Genomic DNA, 18,541 nt, shown 5'->3' on the forward strand with positions numbered 1-18,541 from the left:
CTCACAGGCTCTAGAGCACAGGCTCAGTAGTTGTGGCACACGGGCTTAGTTGCTCCGCGGCATGTGGGATCTTCCCGGACCAGGGCTTGAATCCGTGTCCCCTGCATTGGCAGGCGGATTCTTAACCACTGCACCACCAGGGAAGTCCTTACTAGTTTTTAATTGGTGCTGAACAAATGACCACAAAGTTAGTGGTTTATAACAATACAAAATAATTATCTTGTAGTTCTGGAGGTCAGAAATCCAAAATGGTGGTGCTGAACTCTTTTATCTTTTGCTTGTCCCTGGAACTCTTTATCTCTCCTTCAAATTTAAATGATAGACTTGCTGGGTAGAGTATTCTTGGTTGTAGGTTTTCTTTTCATCACTTTAAATATATCACACCACTCCCTCCTGACCTGCAGTTTCTGCTGAAAAGTCAGCTGATAGCCTTATGGGTGTTCCATTCTACTTCCCTTGCTACTTTTAAGATTCTCTCTTTACCATTTTAATTACAATGTGTTTTGGTGTGAACCTCTTGGATTGATCTTGTTTGGGATTATCTTTGCTTCCTAGATCTGGATGTCTGTGTCCTTTCCCAGGTTAGGGTAGTGTTCAACTATTATTTCTTCAAACACATTCTCTGCCCCTTTCTCTTCTTCTCAGACTTAGTACATCTGATGTTGACCCAGAGGTCTCTTGAACTATCGTCACTTTTAAAAATTCTTTTTTGTCTGTTCAGCTTGGGTGATTTCCACTACTCTGTCTTCCAATTCACCGATCTGTTCCTCCATATCATCTAATCTACTGTTGATTCTTTCTAGTGTATTTTTATTATTGCATTCCTCAGCTCCGTTTGGTTCTTCTTTATATTTTCTAACTCTTTGTTAAACTTCTCCCAGTGTTCATCCATTCTTCTGCTGAGCTGGTTGAGCATCTCTATGATCATTACCTTGAATTCTTTATTGGGTAGATTGCTTATCTCCACTTTGCTTAGCTCTTCTTTTGGAGTTTTGTCTTGTTCCTTTGTTTGGAACATATTCCTGTGTCTCCTTATTTTGCCTAAATCTCTATTTTTATTTCTTTGTATTAGGTAGATCAGTTACATTTCCCTTGCTTGGAGAAGTGGACTTATCAGATGTCCTATGGGGCCCAGCAGCACACTCCCCCCTGGTTACCAGTGCTATATGCTCTAGGGGTGCCCCCATGTGGGCTCTGTGGCCCTTCTGTTGTGGCAGGACTGATTACTGTGGGTGCAGTGGTAGGTGAGGCTGACCCCTGGGCCACAGTTGGCTGTGGGGCTGGGGTGTTTTGGGACTGATGCTGGCCTGCTGGTTGGTGGGTTAGCACCTGGCACTAATAGGCCACAGGGAGGACTCCAAAATGGTGCTTGCCAGCACCAGTGACCTCATGGTAGAACGAGCTCCCCAAAATGGCTGCCACCCATTTCTGTATGCCCCAGGGGGAGTCCCACTTGCCTCCTGCCTCTCTGGGAAGCTCTCCAAGGTCAGCAAGTGGGTCTGACTCAGGCTCCTGAGAATAAAGCAACAACCAGGGCTACTGGGAGAAATGCCTGATTGCAGGTTTGGGACTAGATATATGAGCCTGGAAATCCTATACCAGAAAGCAAAAAAGCTGCTAAGATTATTAGGGTTGTTTCAAAAGAACTCAGGAAGCAACTTAAATTGACTCCCACTGATCAAAGATAGGATAAAGCAACATCAAAAAGAACTGCAGTGGGTTGAAAAAGTTTTAAAATCAAGGGTTCGAGATACGTTCAGTAGATTACTTCTTTCTGCCCGTGGACGCCGCCGAGTAAGCATCGTTGACGTCTCCCCCCCTCCACTGCCGTCATGTCTAAGTCAGAGTGGGCGACTTTCTTAAAGAGCATTTGTAGTCGATATTGGCGATGTACTCCTCCCTCCTAGTCCTTTTGGTGCGCGTGCGTCGAATGGAGTGAGGGACGCATGCGCTCGGCGCTTCTCGGCCCACCCAGCACCCAACATACCGCCTCCCCCAGTGCGGAGAAGCACGTGGCTTGCTGCGACCAGAAGGAACAATAAGTGTTTCTCACCCAAAGAGCCCGAACAGCTGCGGAAGCTCTTCATCGGAGGTTTGAGCTTTGAAACAACCGATGAGAGTCTGAGGAGCCATTTTGAGCAGTGGGGAACGCTCACAGATTGTGTGGTAATGAGGGATCCAAACACCAAACGCTCCAGAGGCTTCGGGTTTGTCACATATGCCACTGTGGAGGAGGTGGATGCGGCCATGAATGCAAGGCCACACAAGGTGGATGGAAGAGTGGTGGAACCAAAGAGGGCCGTCTCAAGAGAAGATTCTCAAAGACCTGGTGCCCACTTAACTGTGAAGATTTTTGTTGGTGGCATTAAAGAAGACACTGAGGAACATCATCTAAGAGATTATTTTGAACAGTATGGGAAAATTGAAGTGATGGAAATCATGACTGATCGAGGCAGTGGCAAAAAGAGAGGCTTTGCTTTTGTAACCTTTGATGACCATGACTCTGTAGACAAGATTGTCATTCAGAAATACCACACTGTGAATGGCCACAACTGTGAAGTAAGGAAAGCCCTATCTAAGCAAGAGATGGCTAGTGCCTCATCCAGCCAAAGAGGTCGAAGTGGTTCTGGAAACTTTGGTGGTGGTCGTGGAGGTGGTTTTGGTGGGAATGACAACTTTGGTCGTGGAGGAAACTTCAGTGGTCGAGGTGGCTTTGGTGGCAGCCACGGTGGTGGTGGATATGGTGGCAGTGGGGATGGCTATAACGGATTTGGTAATGATGGAAGCAATTTTGGAGGTGGTGGAAGCTACAATGATTTTGGCAGTTACAACAATCAATCTTCAAATTTTGGACCCATGAAAGGAGGAAACTTTGGAGGCAGAAGTTCTGGCCCCTATGGTGGTGGAGGCCAATACTTTGCCAAACCCCGAAACCAAGGTGGCTATGGTGGTTCCAGCAGCAGCAGTAGCTATGGCAGTGGCAGAAGGTTTTGATTACTGCCAGGAAACAAAGCTTAGCAGGAGAGGAGAGCCAGAGAAGTGACAGGGAAGCTACAGGTTACAACAGATTTGTGAACTCAGCCAAGCACAGTGGTGGCAGGGCCTAGCTGCTACAAAGAAGACATGTTTTAGACAATACTCATGTGTATGGGCAAAAAAACTCGAGGACTGTATTTGTGACTAATTGTATAACAGGTTATTTTAGTTTCTGTTCTGTGGAAAGTGTAAAGCATTCCAACAAAGGGTTTTAATGTAGATTTTTTTTTTTTTTTTTGCACCCATGCTGTTGATTGCTAAATGTAATAGTCTGATCATGACGCTGAATAAATGTGTCTTTTAAAAAAAAAAAAAAAATCAAGGGTTCATGGATTAACGGATTTTGACAAAGATCTTGATAAAGATCAATGGCTGCCAATATGAACAAGAGATGAATCAGAGTCTTATAAAAAGCCTCCAGAATAATGGGTCTCAAATTTGAGCGTGCCCCAGACTCACCTGGAAGGCTTGTTAAAACACCTATGGCTGGGCTCCACCTACAGTTTGATTCAGTGAGTCTGGGGTGGGGCTTGAGAAATTGCATTTCTAACAAGTTCCCAGGTGATGCTGATGTTACTGTTTCAGGAACCACACTTCCAGAACCACTGCTCTAGGTTTATTAGTTCACAGGGAATGCAGGGGACAGAACATGCTAAAGTATGCCATGAGAATGCAATCAGCAAAATCAAGACCAGGAAACTACTCAATTGTGACCTTCAAGAAATACATTGCAAAAACAAAAAACAAAAAAACTCCAAATACATTGCAAGGAAAAAAAACTGGAGGACCCTATAGATAAATGGGACTTAAGATGTCTTTTTAGAGGTATATATTGAACCATCTTCAGCTGAAATATCTAGGATTTCCTTCAAAAGTTATCTACAGAGAAAGTGGATAGGCATATAGATATTGTTAAAGCCGGGTGAGTGCACAGGAGGTCCATCACACTATTCTCTAGCCGGTGTTTGAACTTTTGCATAAAAGTAGCAGCAATATATTTAAATAGTACACGCAAGGGTGTCCGTGAATGACTGGAAAGGGGTAGTGACATTTCTAATACTTGGGCACCATATTCAGCAACTCTGTTCTACCTTTTTCTCACCTGGCTAGAACAACATTAAGGTTTGACTATTCTAATCATGGAAATTTTTATTTTATCTGTGGCTGCACCGCTCGGTGTGCGGGATCTTAGTTCCCCGACCGGGGATCGAACCCGAGCCCTTGGCAGTGAAAGCGCGGAGTCCTTAACCACTGGACCGCCAGGGAGTTCCCTGGAATGGTTTACAACACAGGCAGCTACTATTTCACAAGTGGCTGTGCCAGCTGCTCTGATGATCGCACTCACTGCCTACAACGTGGGAAGACACTGTTTCATAGCTGAGGACAGTTTTCTTTCTATTGCACATTCCTCTTATCTACATAAAAGTCACCTCCAGCTCTCTTTCTCGGCCCTTGGCCAAGGGAACCACTGTCCTGGTTTCCACAATAATGGAGTACAAATTGATGCCATCAAAGCTCTCCCTTCAGCAACTTTGTCAGACTCCAAAAGGATTCCTTCCCCTCCTAAAACCCAAACACCCCTTCTTTAGACCTGACATTTAAAACAGTCTAACCCCCACAGAAAGCACCCCGACAGAATGCCAATGAACAAAACTTAGAAAATCAACAAATGTTAATAGTGGGTGACAGTTTGATAGGAACTGGGTATTTAATAGGCTCTGGTTATCTCCCACAAATTATTGACTATAAACGGAAAAAGCGACTTCATAAGTGATTCAGGTTATTATCACAATGTGCCACTAGATTTGATGCACTAAGGACAGTCTCATTCTTGTGATATTTCTGCCAAAACTGCAATCGTGAGGAGACATCAGACAAACCCAAATTGAGAAAACTTCTACAAAATATCCATTCTTTACTCTTCAAAAATGGCAAGGTCAAGAAAGGCCAAGGACCTGTTCCAGTTCAAAAGAGACTAAATAAAATCATGACAACTAAATGCAGCAAATGATCCTGGGCCAATGGAAAAAAAAGTATAAGGAATGTTATTAGACAACTGACAAAATATAAATACTGTGGATGAGACAAGATTATATCAAAGCTATTTTCCTGGTTTTGATAGGCAGACACTATAGTTATATGAGAATGTCCCTGGAAATACACAAAATTTTAGGGATAAAACAGAAAGATGTAACTTACCTTTCAGAGGGTTTAGGAAAAAACAGCGTAAATGAAACAAAATATTATTGGTGAATGGCAAAGGGTATGTAATTTTTTGTACTATATTGCAAGTTTTTCCTAATTTTGAAATTTTATCAAAATAACTATAAAAGAAGCCTGCTCATTCATGCCTCTTCAGTGCTTTTCACTAAGAGGAATTGAGTATCTGAAATAGATATTGACACTTTAGGGCTGTTAAGAACTGAACCAGGATTTAAATCCTGCCTCTGTTAACAACTTCCCAAACAAATACCATACCTTTCTCAGTAATGATCTCAAAAATGGGTGCAAGTTTCTGGATGTTAATAACATAAATTACACGTGAGAGTTTCTTAGTAGAAGGTATAATACTTAAATATCACTTGACTTTGTAAAATTCAGATGAGCTATGATCAAACTACCTGGGAAACATTAATTTTACCAGGTTTGCATCTCCAGAAAGATGCATAAGAAACTAGTAATCCTGGCTTCCTCCAAGGGGTCAAGGATGGAATTTACTGTTCATTAACTTTTTGTATTTACCTTCTGATTTTTGAACCATGATTCCTTTCTATTCACTTTATCACTTTATTAAGTACTATGCTGGGGGCCCATCTGTGAAGTTGTTATAAGACAGCCAGGCAAATCTAAACAAGCTATTTAGGATCTAAAAGACCAATTACACAACTGCAAATACACATCCTTTTAGTGAATGGAAGCATACATGCTGTTAGGGACACAAAGATGTATCTTGTTCAAGATGTGGTTGCTGCCTCAGAAAGCTCAATATTTTGGGACTTCCCCGGCGGTCCAGTGGTTAGGACACCTCGCTTTCACTGCCGAGGCTGCGGGTTCGATCCCTGGCTGGGAAACTGAGATCCCGCAAGCCGCACAGCTTGGCCAAAACAAAAAAGCAAGTCGCAGAACACACTCATAGTATGAATAGCTTACTGAAGCACATAGGAATTACGACTGGAGAAGCCTGGGCAAATACAGTGTTAGAGCTCCCTAGTTTATCTGAGTAATTGTCACAGAAAATGTTCAAACTGCTACAAGGTAACAATGGGTAAATTCTATGTGAAAACTAAAGCAGGGCAATAGGAGAGACTTACCATGTTTAGTCCTTCGTAACAGCATAGTTACTTATTATGGTATTGTTCTAAGTACTTCTCACATATTAACCTTTCATCTTCACCACCCATGAGGGGTTATCCCTACCACTTTGCAGATGACACCAAAGCACGAATGTTAAGTACCTGCCCCAGTTAAACCATCTACTATGTAGATCCTAACCTCATGTTTCTGAGGAGCTGAAAACAAGACCTTTTCTCATACTCAAATCAGGAATGAAACTTGCCAATGGCAACTCCAATTCAAAAAACCATCTGCCAAATACTTGGCGCTAAGTGGGAATACACAATAAACTCAAAACAAGCCTTTCCCTCAGTGAACATTTTATTGAAGCAATAAAGCACAAAGCAGGTTAACAAAGTGGGAGAAAGAAGATACCAAGAGAAAAGATGGTAACAACACAGGAGTGGAACGTTAAGTCACAGGAGCAGGAAGGACTCGAACTGGCCATAAAGGCACTACGGCATGTCAACACACTACCACGTAAAAGAAAGGGGGATCCAGTTATCATTCACTTCTATTTTGCTCTCCACCAGGTTAATACTCCATTTAGCCACAGAGGAACATGTGGCAAGTTGTAGAGACTCAAATTCTACTTAAAAGTTAGCAAGGAACTAAACATTTCACTGGTCAAGTGGGCCAGTGTTATAAATACAGTGGTTTAGCACGTCCAATGATGTAGGTCCACAGGTGTGGGACAGGAACCAGAATTTTAATAAGTTGGCCTTTGCTGCTAAATTCTTATGGGTGCAGACATTTACCTATACAGTTACCCACGGGGTGGGGGGCAGCTAACAATGCAAACAAACCTATTACCATGCGATGGAATTATCGACACAAGAAAGCCCAGTTGAAGGATGCTGCATACTTTTAGAAAGCCTAATTTCACATTTTAGTACTCCCCTCTTTCATTTTAAAAGCCTTCGTTCTTTCGCTGAAAACAAGAGAACTTTGGTCAAAGCCAATTCTTAAAAGTAACTTGTCCTTAAACGTAATTTGAAAGGCAGTGGAGGCTTGCTTCCTCACGTAAGAGTCCTAACTTTTGTTCTTTCAAACAGGCAAAACAATGAACTATAATTACAGATACCAGTTTCTTCTCTCAAAATCTGAAGTTTATATTGAAAAAAAAAAAAAAACCCAAACAAACCATCTCTCTTATAAACATCTAAAAAAAAAATATCAAAAGCATTAAAGAAAATAAGGTCTTGGAAGAAGCATCAACCTTCTGGGGCACTATGTTCCTAAGATTAGGCTCTAAGATTTCGTAACAGGAAGCCCAGAAATTATTAGAACAAGTCTTTCTACATGAGCAAACACTAGCAGTTACAGTGTCATTTTGGCATCTAGGCCTTTGACTCAACCTCTTCCACGCTGTCTCAATTTTATTAGGCTTGGCTTCTGGATTATCTAAACCTACAAACCAACTCTAGATTATGATGCTTTCTAGTCCCCCCTGCAGCACAATGAGTGGTACCCACCACACCCTAACACTACCCAGCCCTTAACACCTTATATAGAGTGACAGCTCCCAGGAAGATGTTAAAGCTGAGCCATATAACCTACATCTTGATTTCAGACTAAGATTAATGAGTGCTTTTAATGAAATTACCTTATTTAAAGAATCTGGAGAAAGAGATATATATATATAAGGTAATTCATTTCTCAAACTGCAATCTCAACTAACTAGGCTTAACGGATGTATGGACTAATTGGTAACCCAGTAACTCCTACAAATTTGCAGTATTATCAAATTTGGTTTCCACAGTATTCACTACCCTTCATGATGAAGTACAAAAGTTTAGGGTTAACCCGTTTAAATTTTTTCCAAGCCAACCACATAAAGTTTTACAAGGATGATCTAACCAATTATCACAGAACCCCACTAACTAAAGGGGACTGACTGTTAGGTGGAATTTTACTTTAATCAGTAAAACTGATTTATCAAGCGATCTGTTTTAAGTGCCTGTTAAGGATCTTTCAGTAGAAAATGAAATATTTGCTTTTCCATTTTGAATAACACACCAAATTTCTGATCAAAGAAAGGTTACTTCCATTTTTACATAACAAACATTAAAGACCACGGAACCTTATTCTAACAAAACACTAATTACAACGACCACTTCCAGAAAGTGGGATTACCAGGCTAGATAAGATCCCAAGTAACAGGAACTATTTTTTGAAGAGTTCAATCAAGTTAAGTTTGAAAAAGGTTTCATTATTTAAAAAATCTATTAATTTAGGCAAAATTGTATAACAGATCAACTATAAAATCTTTTAACTTAACCTGTTTAAGGGGCCAATATGACGTTGGCAAATTTGAATAACAGGACAAAATAATGTTATCCAAATTGAATAATTTATTGCTGGTCTGAGACTTGCCTTGTTTTACACTTAAGTAGAATTTACATTATTTCCACAGATAGCAGATAATCAATATTTAAAGGAATTTAAGAGTGACCTATTCAATAAGGCAATCATCTTGGTAGCAAACTTTTATTGAAATCTTACATAACTCAAGCTTTATAAAAAGCCAACATAATTGGAAATTGGGTTCTCCCTCTAAAGCCTTAAGTGTTCAAAGCTTGAAACGGTTAATTTAAAATTAAGCAAACAAATATAACAATGACAGAAATCCTTGCAGCAGATCCTGCTGAAATACTTAAAAAAAAAATCTAAATGAGCTTAATCTTTACAAAAGTTATTTTAGCTCAAAAGCTATAAAATCAAAGTTATCTTAATTCTACAAAGGGAGAGGATCTTTGACTTCATGCCATTTCTTTAGAACCTCATCTTTTTCATCAAATTTGGCTACAAATCCAATTTTTGTATGCCCCTGTTTTCGGGAGATTCTTCTTGCAGAAGAGGCCAAGTACAAATGTGGAAGAGTAACTGCCTAAGCAAGTAGGAAAGTGTTCCATAATAGTGTGCAAAGAATGTAGAGTTCTGGATTAATCTCTGGAACTCGATCTGGATCGTGACCTTGACTTTGAATGAGATCTAGAATGGGATCTTGAAGCTCTTTTTGGTGGAGGGGACACAGAACGGGCCTTTGAGGGTGGAGCAGGTAGGGGTGAATTGGAACGAGACTGGCTCCTTGATCTGGATTTTGACTTTATATCACCTTTCCCATTTTCTTTGGGGGAACGAGATCGAGAACGAGACCTGCTTCGAGACTTCTCATATTCATCCTTCGATCTGCTCCGAGAGCGCGAACGGGAGCCTCGATCAGACTTAGGTTTAGATTTGCTTTTTGATCTAGATTTCCTGCCTTTTGAACGAGAACGTGATCGACCTTTGCTCCGAGACCTGGATCTAGACAATAAAAGGCAGATTTTTTTTCAGTACCTTGCCAAACATATAAGCACTCTATAAAGTATGTAATTCAGAAAAACACTCAAGGACACATTTACCGGGAGCGACTTTTTGAGATACTTCGAGATCTACTGCGGCTGCTCCTACGACTCCTACTTCGTGACCTTCTTCTAGACCGTGACCTGTAACAAGAAACGTGACAATAAATCAATAAATCTTTATCTCAAGACGTCTTGACGTGAATGTTTGAACAATTTATGAAAAACAGACAAACCAACAAAAAAACCTTAATTGCTCCAATGATGCAACAAAAGAAACTAAGAACTGACCTAATTTCAATTAAGCAGCAATCGAAATACTGCTGTTTGAATTTTCCTTTATTTGTGGCAAATACTGTTTCCTCCCTTCTCCACATCCTTCAATAAGTTACCTTGATCTGCTTCCAGAATAAGACCGCCTGTGGCTTGTTCGTGGTTTATCTTCAATTAGTCTAATATTTCTCCCATTGATTTCCGTACCATCCAGCTTATCCAAAGCACGCTTCATGTCAGAGTAGGAGCGAAACTCAATGACGCCTTCATTTGTGCGTTCTTTGTGAGCATCCGCATAGGTTACTTCACCTGCTTGTCTCATGAAATCCTAAAAGAGCAACAAGACTGGTCAGACCCAGAAATCTAAAGAAAAAACTATGCATTAAATCCGATTCTCAGAAATAAAAGAGCAATACAAAACCCTACCTTTTAACCATTAGTCATATCTTTTTTATCTCACATTATAGCACTTACCTTTAAATCTTGCCAACTGCAACGACTAGAAAGATTTTCTACAATAAGCCTGAATTCTGTGCGTACAGGTGGTCCATATTTGTCTCTGCCAGAGGTTCTCCGACTGCTGTATCCACCTCCACCACCTTTATCACATGAAGAGAACAATTAGATGCTTTGTAATGATAGGGATACATGTTTTTGAAAGTTAGTACAAACATATCAACTTTTATTTACTGGAGTAGGACTTTGCTACTATATTGCTAAACCTTTGATACAGTTGTGATTTGCCATAAATTAAATTAAGGGCAAGTCAAATAGACTAAATCCAACTAAACTCTCCTACATTCTGTTAGAAAGTGACTGCTCCTTTATTCAATTTACCTCGCTAAGTTTTATTTTACAGAACATTGTAAAATATAAAACTTAACTGATTACATGCATTTCTACATTTTACAAAAATGTTTACTAGTTACACTAAGTACTTACATCACAGTGTGAGGTTTTTGGTGGTGGTTTGGCCACAAAACACGCAAGGTAACAGTCACCTAGTTCAGATTAACCAGTTTTGTCTAACCCTTGGAATCCTCACCATCACCCTGCGTCTAATGGCAAAAGGCTGCTGTCGTCATGGCTTCCGGTAAGGTCAGCCAAAGGGTCATAGGGCAAGGGTCACACAATGTATGGAAAAGCCAAGGCCAATCAGGAAAGGCAGTCATCTTAGCCTCAGTGGACACAGCCTCAGCCCCATTGGTCACTTTCAAATTGAAACATCAAGGACTTGTTAAAAAGTTTGAATTCAACATGCAACAATTTCAACATCAAACATTTAACATAACCAAAAATCCCCCCACCTCCTCCCAATAACATGCCCCAACTAGTTCAAATACAGCATAAAGCTCATTTAAATCTACTTTGTGGTAGACTACCACATTACTTCTAAAGAATATTTCCTTTGGCCCCCGCCAATTTGAATAACACTAAAACCTACTCTTAAAACCCCACCCCCTTTCCCGCCCCGACCCCACCTCCACCCCAGCCTGTCCCCAAACTTCTAGGCTAAATCATTCACATTCCCAGCTAATGCACTGACAGGTAAGTAAGGGGCATGCAACAAATACAGCCATCCCTCACTTCCTCCGTAGGCAGAGCCCACGACAGTGCTGACGGGGGCCCAGCACGTCAGTCCCTCCCAACTTAGCAACCCCGCCCCCAAACACCCAAACCCTGGCTAAGCAAAACCCACCACCCAATCCCCGCGCTCCGGCGTCCCGTGTCTTCCCCGGGCAGGCGCGAAGGCAGCGGGCCCCGGGGACACCCGAGTCAAACGACCCCGGCCACCGCGCCTGCCCGGCTGGGAGGCCCCACCCCGCCCTCCCTAAGCCTGCGCCCGCCCCCCGGGGTCCCAAGGACGCGGAGCGCGCGGGGGTGGGACTCACTGCGGCTTCCGTAGCTGTAGCCGTCACGATCGCGGCGCGGGCCCCGGGCGTGCTCCACGATCACGCGCTCGCCGCAGAGCTCCTTGCCGTTCAGCTCGTAAACGGCGTCGTCGGCGTCGCGGGAGTCCTCGAACTCCACGAAGCCGTACCTGGGGGGCGGTGCGAGGGCGGGAGACCGGCGGGAGTCGTTAGGCCGGGGGGCGCGCGCGTGCGCGCCCCCGCTCCCCCGCGCGCTCCCGCAGCCCCGCGCCGCCGCCATCTTGGCGGCCCTGCCACGCGGCGCCGCGGCCTTGGTCGTCTCCTCCTTCCGACGGGCCCTGCCGCCGCAGGCCCGGGGCGCTGCGGGCGGACGTGGGCACCCAGTCCCGACTCACCCATTTTTAAGGTCTATTTCGAGAAGGCGGCCATAGCCACTGAAAAAGCGCTGGATGTCCTTCTCCCGGACGTTGTAGCTCAGGCGTCCTATGTAGACGCGCGGCATGTCCGCGGCGGGCGAGGGGCCCGAGGGCTGGCTGTCGAACGGCGGACCGCAAGACAGAAGCCGCGGTGCGGGTGCGGGGACAGCGAAGGCCCGGACACACACCACCCACCGCAGCGGCGGCCGAGTCCAGCCACACAATGGTGCGCGCGCGCCTGGGCTACGCTATAAGGGCGGGCGGCTGGGGGTGGGGCCCAGCGTGTGGCGTCAGCGCGCTGCACCTACCCTCCCGCGCTTTCATCCGGAGCGCTGGGCGCGAGGGTGACTTGCGAGTTCTTCGCCCGCCAAGTTTCGGGGAAGTGAGGTTCTACCAGCTCATCGAATTTTCTCCACACATCCTTGTAGACGTCGTATTCTGTCTCCAGCCGCGGACTTGTTTTCTAATTTGTACTTAAAATAAAAAAAACGAACCGTTCCTCTGTGTGATCTCTCCGGGACTGGCGCTAGGAGAATCCCTTTTTTCATTGGTTCTCGAGGTTGTCATAATAGGCCTCCGCGGTCTCCGATTGGTCCCGGGAAACGAGGCTCGAAATTTCTCCGCGGGTCGTTCGGCTCACGCTCGGCTGGTGGGGAAGGTGCCTTCGGACACAGTCGATTAGGTGCCTTTTTCCACAGCGTGCGAGGTTTGCGCTCCAAGGTCGTGGGGGCCCGGCCGGGCGCGCACAGCCCTGCTGGCTTCTATCCCTCTTGGTCTCACAGCCGTCATCGTGGTCTCACAGCCGTCATCGTGGTCTCACTTCACCGCCTCCCTGTACGTCCACCTCTCCTTCCATGGGTCTTTCTTGGAGCACTGGCACCTGGAGTCACCTATAGATTGAGGTGTATATGGCAGTCCCACGCTCGCTCGCTGTAATTGCCGACGAAAGGAGCAGGGCCAAGGCCTCTGGCCCAAGAAAGTTGAGCAAGACCTGGCAGTCCTGCCACAGAGGTACGCTCATTTTCTCCCCACAGTGGAGAGTCTGTTGTCCCAACGCGATCCCTTCCCCCATTGGTTTGGAAGGCATCTTATCTATGTGGCAGAAACGCACATTTTGGAGTCTATCACTAGAGATGCCAGTTAAAGCAGGAGAACTAGATGAAAACCACAGAGGAATAAGTTTTTTTTTTTTTAATGATTTTTTTTTAATTATTAGCACCTTTAATTATTATTTATTAATTTATTTATTTTGTCTGTGTTGTGTCTTCGTTTCTGTGCGAGGGCTTCCTCTAGTTGCGGCAAGCGGGGGCCACTCTTCATCGCGGTGCGCGGGCCTCTCACCATCGCGGCCTCTCTTGTTGCGGAGCGCAGGCTCCAGACGCGCAGGCTCAGTAGATGTGGCGCACGGGCCCAGTTGCTCCGCGGCATGTGGGATCTTCCCAGACCAGGGCTCGAACCCGTGTCCCCTGCATTGGCAGGCAGATTCTCAACCACTGCGCCACCAGGGAAGCCCCACAGAGGAATAAGTTTAAGTGGAGAGCAGAAGACCCTGGAGTCCTCTGAAACTTCAGTTCAGGAAAAGGTGCTGGGAAGAAGTGACCAGAGAGGTGGGAAAAAGAGCTGGAGGGCATGGTGTCACACAAGCTGAGAGGAAATGGCATCACGGAGATAATACTGGCTGTTTAGGTATCTCCGTATATTCCAGCTCTTCCTGAGCGGGGCAGCCTTGATATTCTACAGCTTCTGGTTGAAAGGGGGCGATTTTGCCCCCACCAGGGGACATTTGGCAAAGTCTGGGGGTCTGTTGGCTGTCACGACTAGGGGAGGGGGAGTGTTAATAACTGGCATCTGATGGTAGAGGCTACACTGTGCTTAAAGTTAGATAAGTAAAATATATAGGTGGATCTTAAAAAAATTGTGTGTGTGGCATATAGTAATTAGGGAAAGAAGAATTAATGGGATAACTTTTTTTCACTCATTGAATTGTCAATATTTTAAAGTTTGTTAAAATTCATTGTTGGAGGGGAATTCCCTGGCTGTCCAGTGGTTAGGACTCCATGCTTTCACTGCCTTAGGGCCCAGGTTCGATCTCTGGTTGGGGAACTAAGATCCCAAAAGCCACGCAAAAATTCATTGTTGGCAAGAGGTGAACCAGGAAATGCCACTCTGAACATTCCTTTTGGGAAGGTAATGGGGTGGTACTTAGTAAGAAGCATATGGGGAGTGGGGTGTTGCCTCCTCTCTCCTTTCAGTTCATTTGCCCAAAGAGAAAGATGCAGCTGACGTTGTCCTCCACACTCTCTCACCTCTCTTTCTCCAGAGCCCAGTGACTACTCCTTTTTTTTTTTTTTTTTTTTCTGGTTGCACCGCGCAGCAGCATGCAGGATCTTAGTTCCCCGACCAGGGATTGAAACCATGTCCCCTGCAGTGGAAGCAAGGAGTCCTAACCACTAGACCGCCAGGGAAGTCCCGCCCACTGGCTACTCTTAACAAAACATTTGAATTGCCTAAGAGGAAACAGTCTCAAAATAGCTTCATTGAAGGCAGTGTTGGGCCATCCGCTTTCTGTGGAGTCTTGCTGATAATCTAACTCACCTCTGTTGATATTTTGGAAGAACAACTCAAAGGAGAAATGATGGATGTACAGCATGTGGTGATGTCTGAAGTGTCTATACACATGGTGGCAGATAAAGATCACTGCTCATTTGAAAGTTGTGGAGCGCTGACAGGAGTCTGTCAGAAAGAGAGGGAGAGGAGCCTCAATCTGATACAGAAGAGAGTTAATAACTTCAAATCCATAATTACCCAGATTATAAAGTATAGTCTGGAGCAGGGCATAGTTGTGATTTTCAATCCAGTGGGTATTCTTACTTTTGGAAACCACAAGTATTTCCCAAGCTTTGAAGTGATGTAAGCTGGATTCTGATAGGCTGTCTTATGTTTGAAAAATTTATCATTCCAGAGGCTGTCAATTTGAATGGATTTTGGGAAAACATGGCAACTCAAGAGGGTGGAGTGCAATGACTGTGGCAAACTATGGCCCCAGGCCAAATCAGGCCTGCTTTCGGGTTTTGTAAATAAAGTTCTATTAGAGCACCGCCACACCCTCTTACTTACCTAGTGTCTGCTTTTAAGCCACAACAGCGGTATTGAGTAGCAGAGACTGCCCGCAAAGCCTAAGATATACACTAGTTGGTTCTTCACAGAAAAAGTTTGCCTACCCCTGGTCCATGTTAGGGACTTGTAAAGATGCCTGTGGTATGTTGTTAAATGAGAAAGGCTAGTTTTAATATATGCATGATCCTATTCTTACAAACAAAAACAATCACCCCAAGCCTCAACCCTATATATGAACATATATGTGTATAAGGGTTGGGTTTGTGGTTGTCTTTGAGCATCCGTGGGGGTGAGTCCTACCCAATCATGTCCCTGCTAATCCTCTCCTAGCATTCCTTACTCCTCCTCCCACTTGCTTCTTACTGTGCCTTGAATGTGCCAAGCTCCCACCCACCACAGGGCCTTTGCCCTGACCGTCTCCCCGTATCTGGAGCTCTCTTTTCCAATGGTTTGTTCCCTCATTTCTGGTTTCTGCTCAAAATCACCTTATCACTCCTCTAACCACTCACTTTATTTTATTTTTCCCCAGTTTTATTGAGATAGTATTGACATATAATACATGTACGTTTAAGATGTAAAATGTGATGATTTGATACATGTATACGTTGCAAAATGATTACCACAATAAGGTTAGTTAACACCTCCATCCCCTCACTTAGTAACCATTTTTGGGGGGTGTGTGTGGTGATAATTTTTAAAGTCTACTCTCTTAACAACTTTCAAGTTGTTAATACAGTATTGTTAATTATTAATTATAGTCACCATGCTGTATATGAGATTCTCCAGAACTTATTCATCTTAGAGCTGGGAGTTTGTAACGTTTGACCTACATCTCCCAATTTCTCCCACTCCCCAGCCCCTGTCAACCAGTATTCTACTCTGTTTCTATAAGTTCGACTTTTTTGGATTCTGTGTATAAGTGCGAACACGCAGTATTTGTCTTTCTCTGTCTGACTTACTTGGCTTAGTATAATGCCCTCAAGGTCCACCTATGTTGTAGCCAAAGGCAGGGTTTCCTTCTTTTTTATGGCTGAATAACGTTCCATTGTGTGTGTGTATATATCACATTCCTCACATTTTTTTTTTTTTTTTTTGGCCACGCAGTGAGGCAAGTAGGATCTTAATTCCCTGACCCAGGGATCGAATCTGCGCCCCCTACAGTGGAAGTGCGGAGTTTTAACCACTGGACTGCCAGGGAAGTCCCTCCCCACGTTTTCTTTTTTTTTTTTTTTAATTAATTAATTTATTTTATTTATTTTTGGCTGTGTTGGGTCTTCGTTTCTGTGCAAGGGCTTTCTCTAGTTGCTGCAAGCGGGGGCCACTCTTCATCGCGGTGCGCGGGCCTCTCATTATCGCGGCCTCTCTTGTTGCGGAGCACAGGCTCCAGACACGCAGGCTCAGTAGTTGTGGCTCACGGGCCTAGTTGCTCCGCGGCATGTGGGATCTTCCCAGACCAGGGCTCGAACCCGTGTCCCCTGCATTGGCAGGCAGATTCTCACCCACTGCGCCACCAGGGAAGCCCCCCCCCCACGTTTTCTTTATCCGTTCTTTCATTGATGAACACTTAAGTTGTTTCTATGTGTTGGCTACTGTGAATAACGCTGCAGTGAACATGAGAGTACAGTTATCTCTTTGAGACAGCACTTTCATTTCTTTTGGATATACTGTATACCCAGAAGTGGAATTGCTGGATCATATAATAAGTCTATTTTTAATTTTTTAAAGAACCTCCACATTGTTTCCATAGTGGCTGCACCAATTTACACTCCCACCTTCTCCCCGCATCCTCACTTTTTGATCATAGGCATTCCGACAGGTGTGAGGTGATATGGTGATCATCCACTTTAAAACAGCATCCCTCCCTGTACTTTCTTACCCTGTTGTATTTTTCTTTATCAAACTTTGACCACGTGACATGTATTTATTTACTCTCTCCCCACCCCCACTAGAGCATAAGTGTCATTAGCACAGGGATGTCGTCTGTCTCTTCACTGCTGTATCCCCAGTATGGAGGAAAGTGCCAGGCCCACAGTAAGTGCTCAGCGTGGTAATTGTTCAGAGCCCAGGAAATGAGGCTCTCCATCCAGCAGATACCCGCACTGAAGGGCTCATTGGGACATGCTGGTGGGATGGAATCTTCCTCCTTCTGGCTCGTGCTCACCCACTCGTGTTGCCCATACACTCACCCCCTCTGAGGGCTGAGAGGTGTGCAGAGATGTCCACTCCAGATCCCACACTTCCTTCACCCAAACTTATCTAGACAGAGAGAGAAGGCTGGGGTGGCTATGGAGACGCCAGAATTCTCATACACTGTCAGTAGGAATGCAAATTAATACAGTTGCTTTGGAAGACTGGTTGGTAGGGTCTACTAAAGGTGAAAGCTGCTAGTGTTACCCCATGACCTAACAGCTCCACACCCAACAGAACCATGTACGTATGCTCTCCTTAGGGAACGTGCTATAAATTCATAGCAGCATAGTGTGTAGCAGCCCCCAAATTGGAAATCACTCAGATGCCATCAACAGGAGAATGGACAAATCAGTTGTGGTTTATTCACACAGCAACGAGAAGGAATCACAACCATACACAGCAAAATCAGTGGCTCTCACAACGATGTAACCCTCTAAGCGAGATGCACGGGAATCCATACTCTATGATTCCATGTATGTAAAACTGAAAAAAACAACCAAAACTAGGCTATGGTGTTAAAAGTTAGGACCAGGAGTCCGGGGAGTGACTAGAGAGGAGGCTTCTGGGATTCTGGTCATATTTTGTTTCTTGAGCTGGGTGCTAGTTACACAGTGTACTCTGTTTGTGAGAATTCATTAAGCTGTATGCTTATGATTTGTGTACCTTGCTGTATGTGTGTGGTACTTCAATGGAAAATTTAAAAAAAGATAATAAATCTCTCGCAAAGAAAATTGTAACTTACTTGACCTGGAGCCCTCTGGGTCCTGCTGGGGACTAAAGGTCTACTGAGGACTTGATTCATAGTTTTTGCCCATGAATGTTGATTTGAATCCATTAGTTAACTGTGTTTGCTTCCAAATGGTTTTCTGTAAGCTAATTGCTCCTTGGCTGGGAAGATGTGGCTCTGTCGCCACCTGGTGGCTATTTGTTATTACAGTGGTAGATAAATTCCACCTGC

The 18,541-nt window shown here is 44.2% G+C and overlaps 1 protein-coding gene, 1 long non-coding RNA gene and 1 pseudogene across 3 annotated transcripts in view; 2 read left to right on the forward strand and 1 right to left on the reverse strand.

Moving 5' to 3' along the window:
• The first annotated feature begins 1,874 nt into the window (after positions 1-1,874).
• LOC309614056 (heterogeneous nuclear ribonucleoprotein A1 pseudogene) lies at positions 1,875-3,354 on the forward strand (annotated as a pseudogene). The gene has a single exon. The product of its transcript is annotated as a heterogeneous nuclear ribonucleoprotein A1 pseudogene (transcript).
• A 5,349-nt stretch (positions 3,355-8,703) lies between these two features.
• Positions 8,704-12,499, reverse strand: SRSF6 (serine and arginine rich splicing factor 6). Its single transcript, XM_082361794.1, has 6 exons — positions 12,256-12,499; positions 11,882-12,030; positions 10,464-10,588; positions 10,109-10,317; positions 9,777-9,860; positions 8,704-9,678 (listed from the first exon to the last, which is right to left on the reverse strand). Exons 1-6 carry the CDS (start codon positions 12,360-12,362, stop codon positions 9,315-9,317), a joined length of 1,038 nt encoding a protein of 345 aa, XP_082217920.1. The 5' UTR covers positions 12,363-12,499; the 3' UTR covers positions 8,704-9,314.
• A 167-nt stretch (positions 12,500-12,666) lies between these two features.
• Positions 12,667-18,541, forward strand: part of LOC309614089 — a 164,176-nt gene continuing 158,301 nt past the window's right edge. Inside the window, exon 1 of the long non-coding RNA XR_014236005.1 lies at positions 12,667-13,287. This is a non-coding gene — a long non-coding RNA (uncharacterized lncRNA). The remainder of the gene's footprint in view (positions 13,288-18,541) is intronic.

The sequence above is a fragment of the Balaenoptera borealis genome (genome assembly GCF_965194805.1).
Source record: "Balaenoptera borealis genome assembly, chromosome: 16".
NCBI classification, from domain to species: domain Eukaryota; kingdom Metazoa; phylum Chordata; class Mammalia; order Artiodactyla; family Balaenopteridae; genus Balaenoptera; species Balaenoptera borealis.